Source organism: Cebus imitator, unplaced genomic scaffold (genome assembly GCF_001604975.1).
Source record: "Cebus imitator isolate Cc_AM_T3 unplaced genomic scaffold, Cebus_imitator-1.0 Scaffold716, whole genome shotgun sequence".
Taxonomy (NCBI): domain Eukaryota; kingdom Metazoa; phylum Chordata; class Mammalia; order Primates; family Cebidae; genus Cebus; species Cebus imitator.
The window spans coordinates 428,644-444,072 of NW_016108031.1; the positions used below are offsets into that span (position 1 = coordinate 428,644).

At 45.9% G+C, this 15,429-nt stretch overlaps 1 protein-coding gene and 1 long non-coding RNA gene across 3 annotated transcripts; both read left to right on the forward strand.

The window, feature by feature from the left end:
• Positions 1 to 633: 633 nt before the first annotated feature.
• Positions 634 to 1,934, forward strand: LOC108296474 (heterogeneous nuclear ribonucleoprotein A3). Of its 2 annotated transcripts, XM_017518954.2 has the most exons (2): positions 634 to 685; positions 752 to 1,934. In XM_017518954.2, exons 1-2 carry the CDS (start codon positions 680 to 682, stop codon positions 1,796 to 1,798), a joined length of 1,053 nt encoding a protein of 350 aa, XP_017374443.1. In that variant the 5' UTR covers positions 634 to 679; the 3' UTR covers positions 1,799 to 1,934. The 2 variants fall into 2 exon arrangements, with proteins under 2 accessions (XP_017374443.1, XP_017374442.1); XM_017518953.2 differs by having other exon boundaries at positions 639 to 1,934.
• A 4,554-nt stretch (positions 1,935 to 6,488) lies between these two features.
• LOC108296477 lies at positions 6,489 to 10,322 on the forward strand. The gene is made up of 3 exons (XR_001821878.1): positions 6,489 to 6,888; positions 7,166 to 7,262; positions 9,269 to 10,322. It is a non-coding gene; the product is annotated as an uncharacterized LOC108296477 (long non-coding RNA).
• Positions 10,323 to 15,429: the final 5,107 nt, after the last annotated feature.

The window sequence follows — 15,429 nt, forward strand, 5'->3', positions numbered from 1 at the left end:
AGTCAGGGGACAGGAGCACCGCCAGGTATTCTGGCTAGAAGGATTTTATATAGAGACTTAATATTAAAAAAAAAAAAAAAACTTCAGGCCAATATCCATGATGGACATAGATGCAAAAATCTTCAATAAGATACTGGCAAGCCAATTGCAACAGCACACCAAAAAAGCTTATCCACCATGATCAAGTAGTCTTCATCCAGGGAATGCAAGGCTAGTTTAACATTCGCAAGTCTATAAACGTAATCCACCACATAAACAGAACCAAAGACAAAAACCACATGATTAACTCAATAGATACAGAGAAGGTCTTAGACAAAATACAACAGCCATTTATGCTAAAAACGCTCAATAAACTAGGTATCGATGGAACGTATCTCAAAATAATAGAAGCTATTTACAACAAATCCACAGCCAATATCATACGGAATGGGCAAAAACTGGAAGCTGTCCCTTTGAAAACTGACACTAGACAAGGATGCCCTCTCTCACCATTCCTATTCAATGTAGTATTGGAAGCTCTAGCTAGAGCAATCAGGCAAGAAAAAGAAATAAAGGGTATTCAGTTAGGAAAGGAGGAAGTCAAATTGTCTCTATTTGCAGATGACATGATTGCATATTTAAAAGACCCCATCGGGTCCCATATTGAACTCGAGTTGGAAGAGGCGAGTCCGGTCTCAAAATGGAGGTAAAACCGCCGCCCGGTCGCCCCCAGCCCGACTCCGGCCGTCGCCGTTGCCGCCGGGGGGAGGAGGGCCATGATCCAAAGGAACCAGAGCAGTTGAGAAAACTGTTTATTGGTGGTCTGAGCTTTGAAACTACAGATGATAGTTTAAGAGAACATTTTGAGAAATGGGGCACACTTACAGATTGTGTGGTAATGAGAGATCCGCAAACCAAACGTTCCAGGGGCTTTGGTTTTGTGACTTACTCTTGTGTTGAAGAGGTGGATGCAGCTATGTGTGCTCGACCACACAAGGTTGATGGGCGTGTAGTGGAACCAAACAGAGCTGTTTCTAGAGAGGATTCTGTAAAGCCTGGTGCCCATCTAACGGTGAAGAAAATTTTTGTTGGTGGTATTAAAGAAGATACAGAAGAGTATAATTTGAGAGACTACTTTGAAAAGTATGGCAAGATTGAAACCATAGAAGTTATGGAAGACAGGCAGAGTGGAAAAAAGAGAGGATTTGCTTTTGTAACTTTTGATGATCATGATACAGTTGATAAAATTGTTGTTCAGAAATACCATACTATTAATGGGCATAATTGTGAAGTGAAAAAGGCCCTTTCTAAACAAGAGATGCAGTCTGCTGGATCACAGAGAGGTCGTGGAGGTGGATCTGGCAATTTTATGGGTCGTGGAGGAAACTTTGGAGGTGGTGGAGGTAATTTTGGCCGTGGTGGAAACTTTGGTGGAAGAGGAGGTTATGGTGGTGGAGGTGGTGGCAGCAGAGGTAGTTATGGAGGAGGTGATGGTGGATATAATGGATTTGGTGATGGTGGCAACTATGGCGGTGGTCCTGGTTATAGTAGTAGAGGGGGCTATGGTGGTGGTGGACCAGGAGGATATGGAAACCAAGGTGGTGGATATGGTGGTTACAATGAAGGAGGAAATTTTGGCGGTGGTAACTATGGTGGTGGTGGGAACTATAATGATTTTGGAAATTATAGTGGACAACAGCAATCAAATTATGGACCCATGAAAGGGGGCAGTTTTGGTGGAAGAAGCTCGGGCAGTCCCTATGGTGGTGGTTATGGATCTGGTGGTGGAAGTGGTGGATATGGTAGCAGAAGGTTCTAAAAGCAGCAGAAAAGGGCTACAGTTCTTAGCAGGAGAGAGAGCGAGGAGTTGTCAGGAAAGCTGCAGGTTACTTTGAGACAGTCGTCCCAAATGCATTAGAGGAACTGTAAAAATCTGCCACAGAAGGAGCGATGATCCATAGTCAGAAAAGTTACTGCAGCTTAAACAGGAAACCCTTCTTGTTCAGGACTGTCATAGCCACAGTTTGCAAAAAGTGCAGCTATTGATTAATGATGTACATTCCTGAGGTCTTTTATCTGTTGTGGCTTTGTCTTTTTTCTTTTTCTTTTCATTACATCAGGTATATTGCCCTGTAAATTGTGGTAGTGGTACCAGGAATAAAAAATTAAGGAATTTTTAACTTTTCAAAAAAAAAAAAAAAAAAGACCCCATCATCTCAGCCCAAAATCTCCTAAAACTGATAAGCAGCATCAGCAAAGTCTCAGGATACAAAATCAATGTGCAGAAATTACAAGCATTCCTATACACCAATAACAGATTAAAAGAGAACCAAATCAAGAACGAGCTGCCATTCGCAGTTGCTACAAAGAGAATAAAAAACCTAGGAATACAACTAACAAAGGATGTAAAGGACCTCTTCGAGGAGAACTACAAACCACTGCTCAAGGAAATAAGAGAAGACACAAACAGATGGAAAAACATTCCACGCTCATGGTTAGGAAGAATCAATATTGTGAAAATGGCCATATTGCCCAAAGCAATTTATAGATTCAGTGCTATTCCCATCAAACTACCCATGACCCTCTTCACAGAACTGGAAAAAACCACCTTAAACTTCATATGGAACCAATAGAGAGCCCATATAGCCAAGACAATCCTAAGCAAAAAGAACAAAGCTGGAGGCATCATGCTACCTGACTTCAAACTATACTACCAGGCTACAGTAATCAAAACAGCATGGTACTGGTACCAAAATGGAGATATAGACTAATGGAACAGAACAGAGGCCTTGGAGGCAACACCACACATCTACAACCATCTAATTTTTGACAAACCTGACAAAAACAAGCAATGGGGAAAGGATTCCCTGTTTAATAAATGGTGTTGGCAAAACTGGCTAGCCATGTGCAGAAAGCTGAAACTGGACCCATTCCTGACACCTTACACTAAAATTAACTCCAGATGGATTAAAGACTTAAACATATAACCTAACGCCATAAAAACCCTAGAAGAAAGCCTAGGCAAAACCATTCAGGACATAGGCACAGATAAGGACTTCCTGACTAAAACACCAAAAGCATTGGCAACAAAAGCCAAAATAGACAAATGGAATCTAATTAAACTCCAGAGCTTCTGTACAACAACAGCAACAACAAAAATCATTAGAGTGAACCAGTAACCAACAGAATGGGAAAAAAATTTTGCAATCTATCCATCTGACAAAGGGCTAATATCCAGAATCTACAAAGAACTAAAACAGATTTACAAGAAAAAAACAAAAAAACCCATTCAAAAGTGGGCAAAGGACATGAATAGACACTTTTCAAAAGAAGACATATATGAGGCCAACAAATATATGAAAAAGTGCTCATCATCACTGGTCATTAGAGAAATGCAAATCAAAACCACATTGGGATATCCTCTCACACCAGTTAGAATGGCAATCATTAAAAAATCTGGAGACAACAGATGCTGGAGAGGATGTGGAGAAATAGGAACACTTTTACACTGTTGGTGGGAGTGTGAATTAGCTTAAGTGATCCTGACATCTCAGCCTCCCAAGTACCTGGGACTACTGGTGCACCGCCATGCCTGGCTATTTTATTTTTTATTTTTATTTTGTTCTGTAGAGATGGGGTCTCAGTGTGTTGCCTCGGCTGTTCTCAAGCTCCTGGCCTTAAGCAACTCTCCCACCTCAGCCTCCAAAAATGTTGGGATTATAGGCGTGAGCCACTGTGTCTGGCCTAAAATAATTTTTAATTAAAAAAAAAAAGTGAGGCAGCTCTTGCCTAGATTACTAAGTCACTCAACCAAATCAGTGTCAGGGCCAAGAATGGAGCCCGGGGCCTGTCTCATACCCTGATGAGGACATTATGTGCTAGTAATGGTTTTATTATTTAGAATAGTGATGAGAATCAATTTAGCCATGGCAGAGATGAGGCATTATCTGCTTTTCTAGGAGGATGTTTGCTCACCGATTTCTATGACAGGTGCTCCAGCACATTTATACTCAAGCCAGCAATGTGTGTCTCAGAGGTTCTCAGAGGTATCTCCCCACAAGGCCGGCTGTGTGGCCTCAGCGGTGCTGAGGAGGAGATGTATCTTCTCTGGCTGGCTCCAGACCTTAGATGTGCATTCCTCCTCTTGCCTCAGCCCCCTCTTGCCTCTGTGTCCTTCATGGATGTTCCTGCCTCCCGGGCCACTGCCAATATCAGTTCAACCTGCTTAGGGACCCGAGACCAGTCTCCTCTGAGAGTGTGTAATGAGCCGTCCAATGACCACTGTGGATGTGTCCAGACTGTCTCAGAGCCTGTTAGACATTTGCTGGGTCCGCTCTGGGTAATCGTCCTTCTGCTGTGGAGGAGGAACAATGGCTGGATCATCCTGGAACCTCTTGGAGAATGAGCAGAAGCATTTGTCCTGGCTGCCTGCTGGAGGAAGCGAAATCCAAGCTGCAGCTCCTCTCACGGCTGCTGCTGGCTGTCTACCCAGATGCGAGGTATCTAATGGACGGCCTCTTGCCGAGAGGCCAGTGAGAGCAGAGCTTGTCTCACACACTTTGAGGACAGAGGGTCACCATCCTCTGCAGGCATTCCCAGTCACATCTCTCTCCCCGGTTTGCGGGGAGAAGCTCTCCCTGCATTATCTAACTCCAACTTCCCATGCTCAAAAGAGAAGTCAGGGCCAGGTGTGGTGGCTCACGCCTGTAATCCCAGCACTTTGGGAGGCCAAGGGGGGCAGATTGCCTGAGGTCAAGAGTTCGAGGCTAGCCAGACCAATATGGGGAAACCCTGCCTCTACTAAAAATACAAAAAATATTAGCCAGGCATGGTGGCATGTGCCTGTAATCCCAGCTACTTGGGAGGCTAAGGCAGGGGAATTGCTAGACCCAGGGAGGTGGAGGTTGCAGTGAGCCGAGATCATGCCACTGCACTCCAGTCTGAGCAACAGAGCAAGACTCCGTCTCAAAAAAAAAAAAGATATATTTACTACTGGTGAAGTGGGGAAGCTTTATATTTGTTTTTTTGTTTTGTTTTTTTGGGACAGAGTCTCACTCTGTTGCCCAGGCTGGAGTGCAGTGGTACAATCTCAGCTCGCTGTNTAAAAAAAAAAAAAAAAAAAAGAAGAAAAATCAGGAGATCTAAAGCACACAGATAGCCTTGCTCCCATCTCTGTCAAAAACACATATGAAAGCAGAGAAAATCTATCAGGTGTGGAAGCAATTGGGGAAGAGACCAGGAAGAAACAATTAGGTAATGAAGATGTGCATTGACCCACCTCTGGCACTTTCTTGACCCAGAAACATTCTTTATGTCCTGGAAATGATGACACATTGAACATTCCAGGGAATTCCAATCCTGAAAATCAAGGAGAGTTACTCTAAAGGCGCAGGAGAAAGTGAGTTGTCACCAGGGCACACGGCTTCCTGGACATTCTACTGGAATAAGACTTGGCTCCCCAGGGGCCAGCAGGAGTCACCCTACGGCAGGTCCTAAGCAGTCTCCCTTCCAGGCTCTGTAGTAAAAATTATCCACTCTTGATTTGAGGTTCAGAGTCTGAGGTCAATTTCCCCACCCCGGATCTCACTGGGGCATTGGATCCCCTAGAGCCTTCTTCAGACCCCTATGATTTATCACTGGCTTCAGGGAAATGAACCAATTCAACTAGCTTTTCCATTCTCCCAGCTGCTTTTCCAGGAGCAGAGTGTGGGGCCCATTGTCACAGATGAACAAGCTAAAGGGCCTGCAAGGCCCAGTGCTGACTCAAGGAGATACTGGGAAGGGCTTGCTAGTGATGGAAGCTGCTATGAATCTTGCTTTCCTGATTCTAAAATTGACTCTGCCCTAAGGTGCTGCTGAGGTGCCCTGGGTACTTCTCCAGTGGTAGGTAGAGGAGTGGCAGAGGGAGGAGGGCCCTATAGATAATAGCTTCCCTATATCTATTATATAGATTGGGGGGTGTATTCATTTATTCATTCAATACTTATTGAATTTCCATGTATTCCAGGCACTGTGCTAGGCATCTGGACCAGGATAGACAGGAGACTAAGACAGACATTTCCTTGCTGCAACAGAACCTAAGTCTTAGTTGGGGAGACAGGAAATAAACAAGTAAGTTATAAACTCCTAATTTGGGGTAGAGGCCCATGGGTCAGGTTCTGCAGGAAGTAGACTCTGACGAGATTTGCAGGAGGTTTTTTGGGGAGTGATCTCAGGAGCAACACGTGTAAATGGCGCGGGATGCAGTATGGACAGACGGAAAAGCTGAACAGAAGCATCAGCCTTCCTACTGGGGAGCTTTGCAGCTTGGGACAATAAGCAGTGTTGTCCTAATGGAGATCAGAGGACTGGGCATTTGCACTCCCACGTGACCAGCCATTGATTGGATACAAGTTCCTCCAGGAAGTGGGCATACATGTGGGTGAAGCAGCTTCCTCTGGCAGAGGCCAATGTCTGGAAAGTGTCTCAGGTGTGAGCTGCTGGTGCCAGCACTCCCAGCAGCTAAGGCAACGAGCGTTTCTCGGTCCTGCCAGAGGATCTGAGCGGCACACCTACAACATCCACTATGAAATGTGGTGTGTGCCGGACAGGGGCTGACCAAGGAGCTAGAGAGTAAGAGTGAGGCAGGCCATTTTAAAGAGGTGGCAGGGGAAGGTCTCTCTAAGCAAAAGCAGAGACTTTGGGTAAAGACTTGATTGGCATTGAGGAAGTGAGCCATTTAAAGTCAAGGACACCAGAGGTTCTAAACAGAGGAAACAGCAAATGCAAAGCAGAGAACAAGCTTGGCACATTTGAGAAACAACAATAAGTCCAGTGTGTCTGGAGCCACAAGAGTGAAGGAGAGAGCAGCTGGCAGTTCAGCCAATGGGGTACCAGGAAAGCAGAAGGCGGAGAGCCTGGTAGACCATGGTAAGGAGCTTACAATTTACTGTAAGTGTGATGGGAAATGCTGGAGCACTTCGAACAGGGGGAAATAATGATCTGATCTACTAAATGGAGAATATTATTTCTCTATTCACTAAATAGAGAAATAATATGTTTAAAATGGTAATCATTGGTCATGGTTATATTATCATTAACAAGTAGAGATTCTAAAATCTAGACATCTAAAAGGAATTTTAAATGGAGCAAATGTTGCTCCATCTGACAATTATGTAAGCCAGCCATGCCTGCTCTTCCGCTATAGATAGAAGCATATGTGACACTGCATTCGAATCCAGGGAAGTATAGGGAGCAGTAATAAAAGTGTGAAGACCTATTACAAGTTCCTCGCAGTCATCCAGGTAAAAAGGAACGGTGGCTGAAAACAAGGTTTCAGCCACGTGGGCCCTGGCTTGGAAGGGATGAGAATCTGCATATGTTCTGTAGTGGGAAGCAGGAGTTTGAGGATAAGAGATGATCTGAGAATAGAATGATTTTAGAATTTAGGCCTGAGAGATGAGGGCACACTGGGGAGAAGCAGGTGTGGGGGTAGGGGCAGTACAGGGCATCCAGAGTGCTCCTTGGACATCTTATGCTTGAGGCGCCTGTCAGTCACCCAAGTAGAGATGCCTGATGTGAAGATGTGCATATCTGCAGCTTGGGGTCCTTTGTAAGACCTTTTGAAAATAAGAGTTGTGCTACTAAAATAAAATGTGCAAAAAGAGAGAGAGGGAAGAAAAGAAAAAGAAAATCACTGCATCATGCTGTCTTGTCTATAGTTGAATTTTCACATGCTGTGGAAATTCAGCCAGAGATCCTGTGGAAAAATACTGAAAGAACCCTTGGATCACTGATTCTAAGTTTGAAAAAGAGCTTGGCTGGCTGCTTCCAATCCTGACTGGCTTGCTTCCATGGGGGCAAGTTTGGGAATCTTTTTTTTTTTTGTAATTGAGGCAATTGACTTTGTCAGCAAGCCAAAAGTGTATTTCTCTCATAGGGGTGAATTCACATTGATCAATGTAACCAGGCTCCTAAGAGACTGATGAAGCAGAAACTCTGTTTACCTTGAAAAATAGCTATCTGACAATTATATAAGCCAGTCATGACTGTTCTTTCCCTGTAGGTCAAAGCATATGGGAAACTGCATTCCAATCCAGGGATTTCCTGGTGAGTTAGAATCAAAGGGGATGAACGGAATAGCTCAAACATGTTATCAACATATTAAAATCCTTACGAGCTAATCGGTAAGGAGCTTCTTCCTGGAGCCTCCTGTCTGCTCCTACTCACTGCCCTTCTCATTTCAGGGACCTCTCATAGCAGCTCCCAGCCGCTAGAAGGTAAATGCAGCTGGAATGGAGAGCTAGGTCCCTGCCCCAGCTATAGCTGAAGACCTTTCTGTTTGGGTGGTGCCTGTGCTGTGTGGATTACTAAAGATGTTGACTATCGTCCTCGCTTTAGGGCACCCATTCATGATAGCCAGATGCCCCTCATCTTCTCCATAACAGAGGTGCAGCCAGGAGAGGCCCAGAGCCTTGTCTCAGTCAGAGCTTGAATCATCCTGACGATCCTGCTTGGTGTCATTTCTCTCCAAGTCTGTGACGCTGCATCCTTTCTGACAGGCCCTTCTGTCCCTCAGGATGTTCCTGCTGGCAGTCCAGGCCGCTCTGGTCTGAAATCCATCCTGTCCATATAAGGAGGCTTTAAATAGACCTTCTTTGATCTGGTGCTGGCTGGTTTTATAATTTTTCTTTCAGAGGGAAATTGTATTTCCCATTTCTAAGTTCTTGGGGGATGCCTCACAGTCAAGCCTCATAGACTGTCTACCCAGAGGGGTTTAATTTTCATGGAATCCAACAGGGCCAGTGTGGAAAGAGATCTTAATAATCATTTAATTCAACCCTCTTGTTTTATAGACAAGGTGACTGAGAACCAGAGAAGGAATGGCAGGTTGAATTATTATTTATAATGAATATAATATTTACAACCGGTACAAATCACAAAGAAGACATTAATAAACTGATCTATACCAGGAAGCTGTTCCCTGGTTTTTTATAGCAGTCTAAGCCTGGTGACCTTCCTGAGCAAACAGAGTCCCTCGCCTCACTAAGGAGAACTCCAGGGAACACCAAGGGCCAGGGGAGACACCGCAGGCAATAAAACATCCCCTAGTGAAACACCTCAACACCCCCAGACAAAGAAAGGCACAGGACTCAAGAAAGCAGTAATGGGAGAGCTTTACTAAATGTTTAATGAGGAGAGAGCATAGAGGTCTTCCAATCCAGCCCCTTCTTTTTCAAGCAAGGAAATGTTATGCAGTACATATCTGTCATTGTTTCGGCCTCCCAACATCCATTTCCCCTTTTGACAGCTGCTGATTTTCTCCTGAGGAATCACCCCTGTTGACTCTGGGTGGTCCTGGAAGAAGGCGAACCCTGTTCCCTGACTCCCATCACTGAGGTCAAGGGTCTGGAGCCCTCCTCCTCCTGTCCTGGCACAACGGGGAACCCGGCAGGACAGCTGTCCTCTGGGACTCTTGAGTTCACTCACCTCAGCCACCAAGCCCTGGTGGGAGGGTTCCACCAAAGGGAAATTCCTGGGGTTTCCTCTTCCCTCTCCAAGGGGTAGGGTTACTTCCTGTCCTCCAGCCTTCCATGGCCTCATTATCTCTCCAGATCATCTCATTCAATTCTCATTGCTCCAGTGAGCCTGGATTGTTTTCTGTTGCTAACAACAACCATAAAAAAAATGCCAACTGATACTCTTCCCCAAGGTCACTTACCTAGAGCAAGGTCCAGCCTGAGACTTGAATTCCTACTGAGTCTCCTACAGAGGCACTGCTATGAGCTGAACTGCGCCTTTCCCTAGGTTCAGTCCCCTGAGACCTGAGAATGGGGGACAGTATTTGGATACACGGTCCTTATAGAGCTAATAAAGGTTAAATAGGTTACTGGCGGGATCCTCATCCAATATAACTGGTGTCCTTATAAGAGGAAATTGGGACACACATCAGTGAGCATTGGGAAGACCATGTGAGGACAGACAGAGAAGCTTGGACATCTGCAAGTCCAGGAGAGAGACTCAGAACAAATCAACCTGCTGACACCTTGATCTTGGACTTCTGGCCTCCAGAACTGTGAGAAAACACATTTCTGTTGGGTAAGCGGCCTGGCCTATGGTCCTTTGTCATGGTAGCCCTGGCAGACGAGTGCAGGGCGCACTTCCCACCGCCATGGCGCCACTGTCTGTGGACATCACACAGCCTCATCATACAGTCATCCCTGAATCCCCGAAGATGCTCAAATTAGCAGGCTGTTCTTAGAACCACATTTCCTGGACAGGCTTAAGAATACATTCTCTCTGGTGATACAGATATCTGAAAGACACACACACACGCACGCACACACACACGCGCACACACACACACACACACACACGCGCGTGGCCAAATAATGGACCTTTCTCCCCTTTTCTTTAGTAATGGACAGGGTCCAGAAGAGCAGCATAGATGGCTCCCTGGAGAAAACAGAGTCATTTCTTAATAAACAAATGAGAATTTAGAGCCCAAGCTGACAAGGAATTGAATCTTGTTCTCCCGGCATCCGCATGGAGGAGGGAAGCAAGCAGAGGCAAACAGACACCGCAGTTCCCCTTGATTCTAATATTGGGTTGGACGGGGGAGGGCGAAGATCTGCACACTGAGCTCCCTTCTCCACCCACGCCCCTCCTGGCACACACTCTCAGCTTAGCATCACTGGGTTCCCCTGGCAAGTAACTGCAGAGGTCTCTTGGGGACAATAACCCCGATGTTACCTCTTGGAGGGTCAGAGGGAAGTGCTGAGGGCTGAGGGAATGCAAGGGGGGGGGGCCAAAGGGCTGAATATTAATGGGGTCTATCACCACCAGCTCTTAAGGTAATGGAAAAGCCCTCTGCAGAGCCACGCTGGGGCCGGCCTCACACGGAAATGCAATCTTCTGCAACACAGAGTAGGCAGAGACAAGCAGTTTATCTTCCATTACTCCAAAGCCTTAAATCACTATCAATCCAAAGCCAGCAAAAGAAACCAAACCACTGACTCCAACATCTCCTTATCCTCCCAGCAAATGTAAATGTGCATGACACTGAGGCACCTGTGTTAGGGGTTGAATTGTATCCCTTCCTCCCCCACCCACAGAAAGAAAGCTATGTTGGAGTTCTAACCCCTAGTGCCTCAGAATGTGACCTTATTTGGAGACAGGACCTTAACAGAGTTCATCACATTAAAATAAGGTCCTTAGAGTGAGCCCTAATCTAATGTGACTTACCAGTCACATTCCTTATAAGAAGGAGAACTGGCCAGGTGCTGTAATCCCAGCACTTTGGTAGGTCAAGGTGGACAGATCATGAAGTCAGGAGTTCAAAATCAGCCTGGCCAAAGTGGTGAAATCCTGTGATTACTAAAAATACAAAAATTAGGTGGGCATAGTGGCAGGTGCCTGTAATCCCGCCTACTTGGGAGGCTGAGGCAAGAGAATTGCTTGAACCGGGATCTGGGAGGTGGAGGTTGCAGTGAGCTGAGATTGCACCGCTGCACTCTAGCCTGGGCTACAGAGCGAGACTCTGTCTCAAAAAAAAAGAAGGAAAACTTGGGTCAGGTGCAGTGGCTCACGATTGTAATCAGCACTTTGGGTGGGTGGATCACTTGAGGCCAGCCAGGAGTTTGAGACCAGCCTGGCCAACATGGTGAAACCCATCTCCACTAAAAATACCAATTAGCTGGGTATGGTGGTGGGCACCTGTAATCCAGCTACTCGGGAGGCTGAAGTTGGGGGATGGTTTGAACCTGGGAGGTGGAGGTTGCAGTGAGACAGGATTGTGCCACCGCCCTCCAGCCTGGGTAACTGAGTGAAACTCTGCTTAAAGAGAAAGAAGGAGAACTTGAACACAGAGACACATACAGGGATAACACTGCGTGAAAATGCTTCTATAAGTTAAGGAACACAAAGATTGCCAGCGAACCTCCTGACGCTGAGGGAATGCCTGGAAAAGAAGCCCCCTCACTGGCCTCGGAAGGCACCAACTCTGCCCATACCTTGACAGACTTCTCGTCTCCAGAACTGAGAAACCATAAATTTCTCTTGTTTAAACAACCCACTTCGGTGTATTTTGTTATGGTGGTCCTCGGAAAATATGCACGGAAAGCTCTAATCTACAAGGGAAAGGGAGGGTGGTCCCATCTTATAAAATACTTTTTCTGAGGCCACAGGAATGGTGGAGAAATGGGAGACTGAGTCATTCCTTCTGCCATGGGTTTGCCTGGATAACAATGACTCAATCAAATGGAAGTCCCAAATAAAAGTCATTTTTCAAAGGAATGTTTCCTCTTTTGAACAGTGCTGCTCAGCCCCAGCCAGCTGAATCAGCGTTTTTGGTGGTGGCTGGAAGTAAGGAGTGATCTTCCTGAAGTGGCGATGTGCTTCCTAGAGGGGTTGCCTAATTTAGCAAATAAAAATACACAGGATACCAGTTTCATTTGAATTTCAGATGAATGACGAATAATGCTTCAGTGTATGTCTCAAATACTGCATGGGATAAAACATTCCTCTGTTTTGCCTGGCAGCCCTCCCCTGATCTCCCCGTCCATCCTCTCCCACATCTCTAGTGGAGGAGGGAGGCCCTCAGGCACATCAGGGCACCAAAGTTATGGAATAGTGCAAGGTGAACTCCCAGCAAGAGTTAAGGTGTGTCTCATGATGCACTCTCTGGAGGAAAGGCCTCTGCCTCCTACTGTGGGGAATGATAAGGTCCCCCCACTGTGAGGATCCACCAGAGAGCAGCCTTCTTGGCTTTGACCATATGGGGATCCAGTCTGGGGTTGAGTGGAGGGCCAGGAAAGCATAAGAGAGGAAAAGGGCAGCAGGACAGGAGGCTCCCAGGCACCCATGCAAAGCTGGCTCCGTAGGACTACGAAGTCACCATAAGAGAGTTTTGAACCATTCTCTGGTCTCAAATGTTTCTGTGATTAGATATTCAAGCTTGTGACCACTCTGGTGAGAGCTGCACTGCCCATTGCATGGGAGGACCATGTGCATGGACTTTGTTCCTGGGCATGAGGCTGGATAACCTGCCAACAGAGCCCACACCCTGCCTCGGCCCGGCATACACATGGCGGTGGTCAGGTGACAAATAAATGAATATTCACCACAAAAGAGACTCCAGACAATTTCTCCTCCTTAGAAATAAAAAGCCAGAAGGTCAAACCCATGGTCTCTCTTCTCCCAGGTATGTTAAAATTGTCAGTAGACTGACTGCCAAGACCCTGGCTTAGAGACGCTGAAGACACACACCCTAGCAGGGACATGGAGCTACAGGTGTGCGTGAGCCCGGCTCTCAGGGGGCCAGTGGGAAGCTGGCCTTGTTCACGGCTAAATAAGGATTGCATGGACATCTCAGTGTTTATGTAGCTGGAGGAGAGTCTGATTTGCATGCTCAAATGTCCAAGACTTTTCTCATAGACCAGGGAGAGTAAATTGGTGGGCCTCCCATGGAAAACAGTACTGGGTCAGAGAAATGCCAGGATGTGTGAAATGCAAACAAACTGCCTGGGTGACAAGTTCCCTTTTAATTTTTAAAAAGTTGAACTTGGAGCAATTGATGTGGTGCCTGTTACATGTGATAGAGAATGTTACCATGCTTCAGACGCAGTGCATGTGCAGAGGGCAGTAATCTGGACAAAAGGAAGGGGCAGGGAGATAGAAGAAGAGAGGTCAGGAAGGAGAGCAGGAAGGTAAGAAGAAAAGAAGGAGGAAAAGGAGGAGAAGGAGAATTTGAATGGAAATTTAATCTGGCCAATGCCCAAATCTGGTTTCTTTCTCTCAGCGTGAAGTGCCCTGATTGGATAAGGAATTCACTGCAAGCCTTTTCAAACTGGCTGGTTTATTTTTAGAGAACAAGGCTTCATTTGATTAGTTGCCCATTAAATCATAGGAGAAGGGCTGGGCTGGGTAAGGAATAGGACAGTTAGAAGCTGGTAAAGCAAGAACAGCTTTCCTTCTGAGGCTCACAATGCTCTCTGAACTCACTGTTCTGTCAACGAATCCCGGTGCAACGAAAACAGTTTTAATTACTGAAATCCACATGGATGGATGGATGGATGGATGGATGGATGCATGGATGGATGGATGGATGGATTTGACAAACATTTATAGAAAGCCCATTAGGTGTGAGCAGGCCCCATGTGAAGCCCTGGAGACATAAAGGCAAATGAAGCACAGACCCTGTACCCCAGGCCCTCTCAGCACAAAAGGGCACACTGGCATATTTTGATCAGACAACATGTTCAGCTGTGCACAGCAACTGCTCCCTGGGCACATGAAGGGGCACATGATCCAGACTGGAGATGGGCGGTGACGATGAGGGGTGGAGCTGAGATGGGAGGGGAAACGAGATGGGTGGGGAGATGAGATGGAATGTATCCGATGATACCACCCAGAGACGTTTAAATAAATATCACAGAACCACAACCCTTCACCTCTTTAATTTATTCCTGTGCACTATGTATATACCTGAATGTGTTAATTAAAACTAGGAGCTTCCTGACATGTCCTTTCCTTCCATTTCCTCATACCTATCCTTGATGAGTGAGGTGAGATTGTACTTCCTTTTTGTCTTCCATAAAGAAACGCTATAGGTCTCATGAAATTCCATTCATTCATGCAATAAATCAGGTGTTTCCATTTTCCAGACACTGTGTCAGGGCACAGTATACAAGAAAGCAAAAGGTAGATATGAACCTCCTTCCTGGAGTTCAGTGTGATGCTTCTGGGCATCACAATTCCCTAGCCAACTTGTTTAAAAATGCAGATGTCCCAGGCGTGGTCTGGAGGAAAATGTGATTCAATGTCCCAAACCAGGAGACTGATCCATGAACACTGCAGAATTGTTAGGATGAGGAGCCCCTGACATCCAGAAAGGCTGGGGTGGAGATACCTTAGTTGAATCCAGAGAGCCGGCAGCTGCCATGAACACATCCCTCAAGCCATTCCCATGTCCCATGGGCATATTGTCCCAACATAAAGCCCAGAAATGGGAAAGAGCAAGAGAAAGGGTGGCCCCCAGTGTGAAAACTCCTGAGTACTTTTGCCTGATTATTATTCCATTTGGTCTAATTGCATTTTAAAATGCTCAGTGGGGAAAAAAAAAAAGCCAAGTCTTTTAATAAATTAGAGCAGGTCTGCTTTTTAACCTGCAGCAGGTTTTTTAAAAGTCCTGCTGAGGGCACACTGCTTAGAGAGACATGGTCTTTGCAGATGAAGGTAATTAGTGAACACCTTCACCTCTAGAGTCGGGAAGGAGTACAAGGGTCTTTGGTTGCTGCAGTAACCCTTCCTGACTGGGAGGAAACTGGTCTTTATAAAGAACGCCTAAAGATTAAAATGTGGTTTTCTCTTTCCACGAATCAGGAGGCAGAGTGTGTGCAGGAACTCAGAGCCCATGGAACAGGAGGATGCAGCTTTTCTTGGCTCTGTTACTGAGAGATCGTGTCTGATGTT

Bases quoted from the DNA above. Each gene is read 5' to 3' on its own strand.
- LOC108296474 (XM_017518953.2), top strand. From the start codon at position 680: ATGGAGGTAAAACCGCCGCCCGGTCGCCCCCAGCCCGACTCCGGCCGT.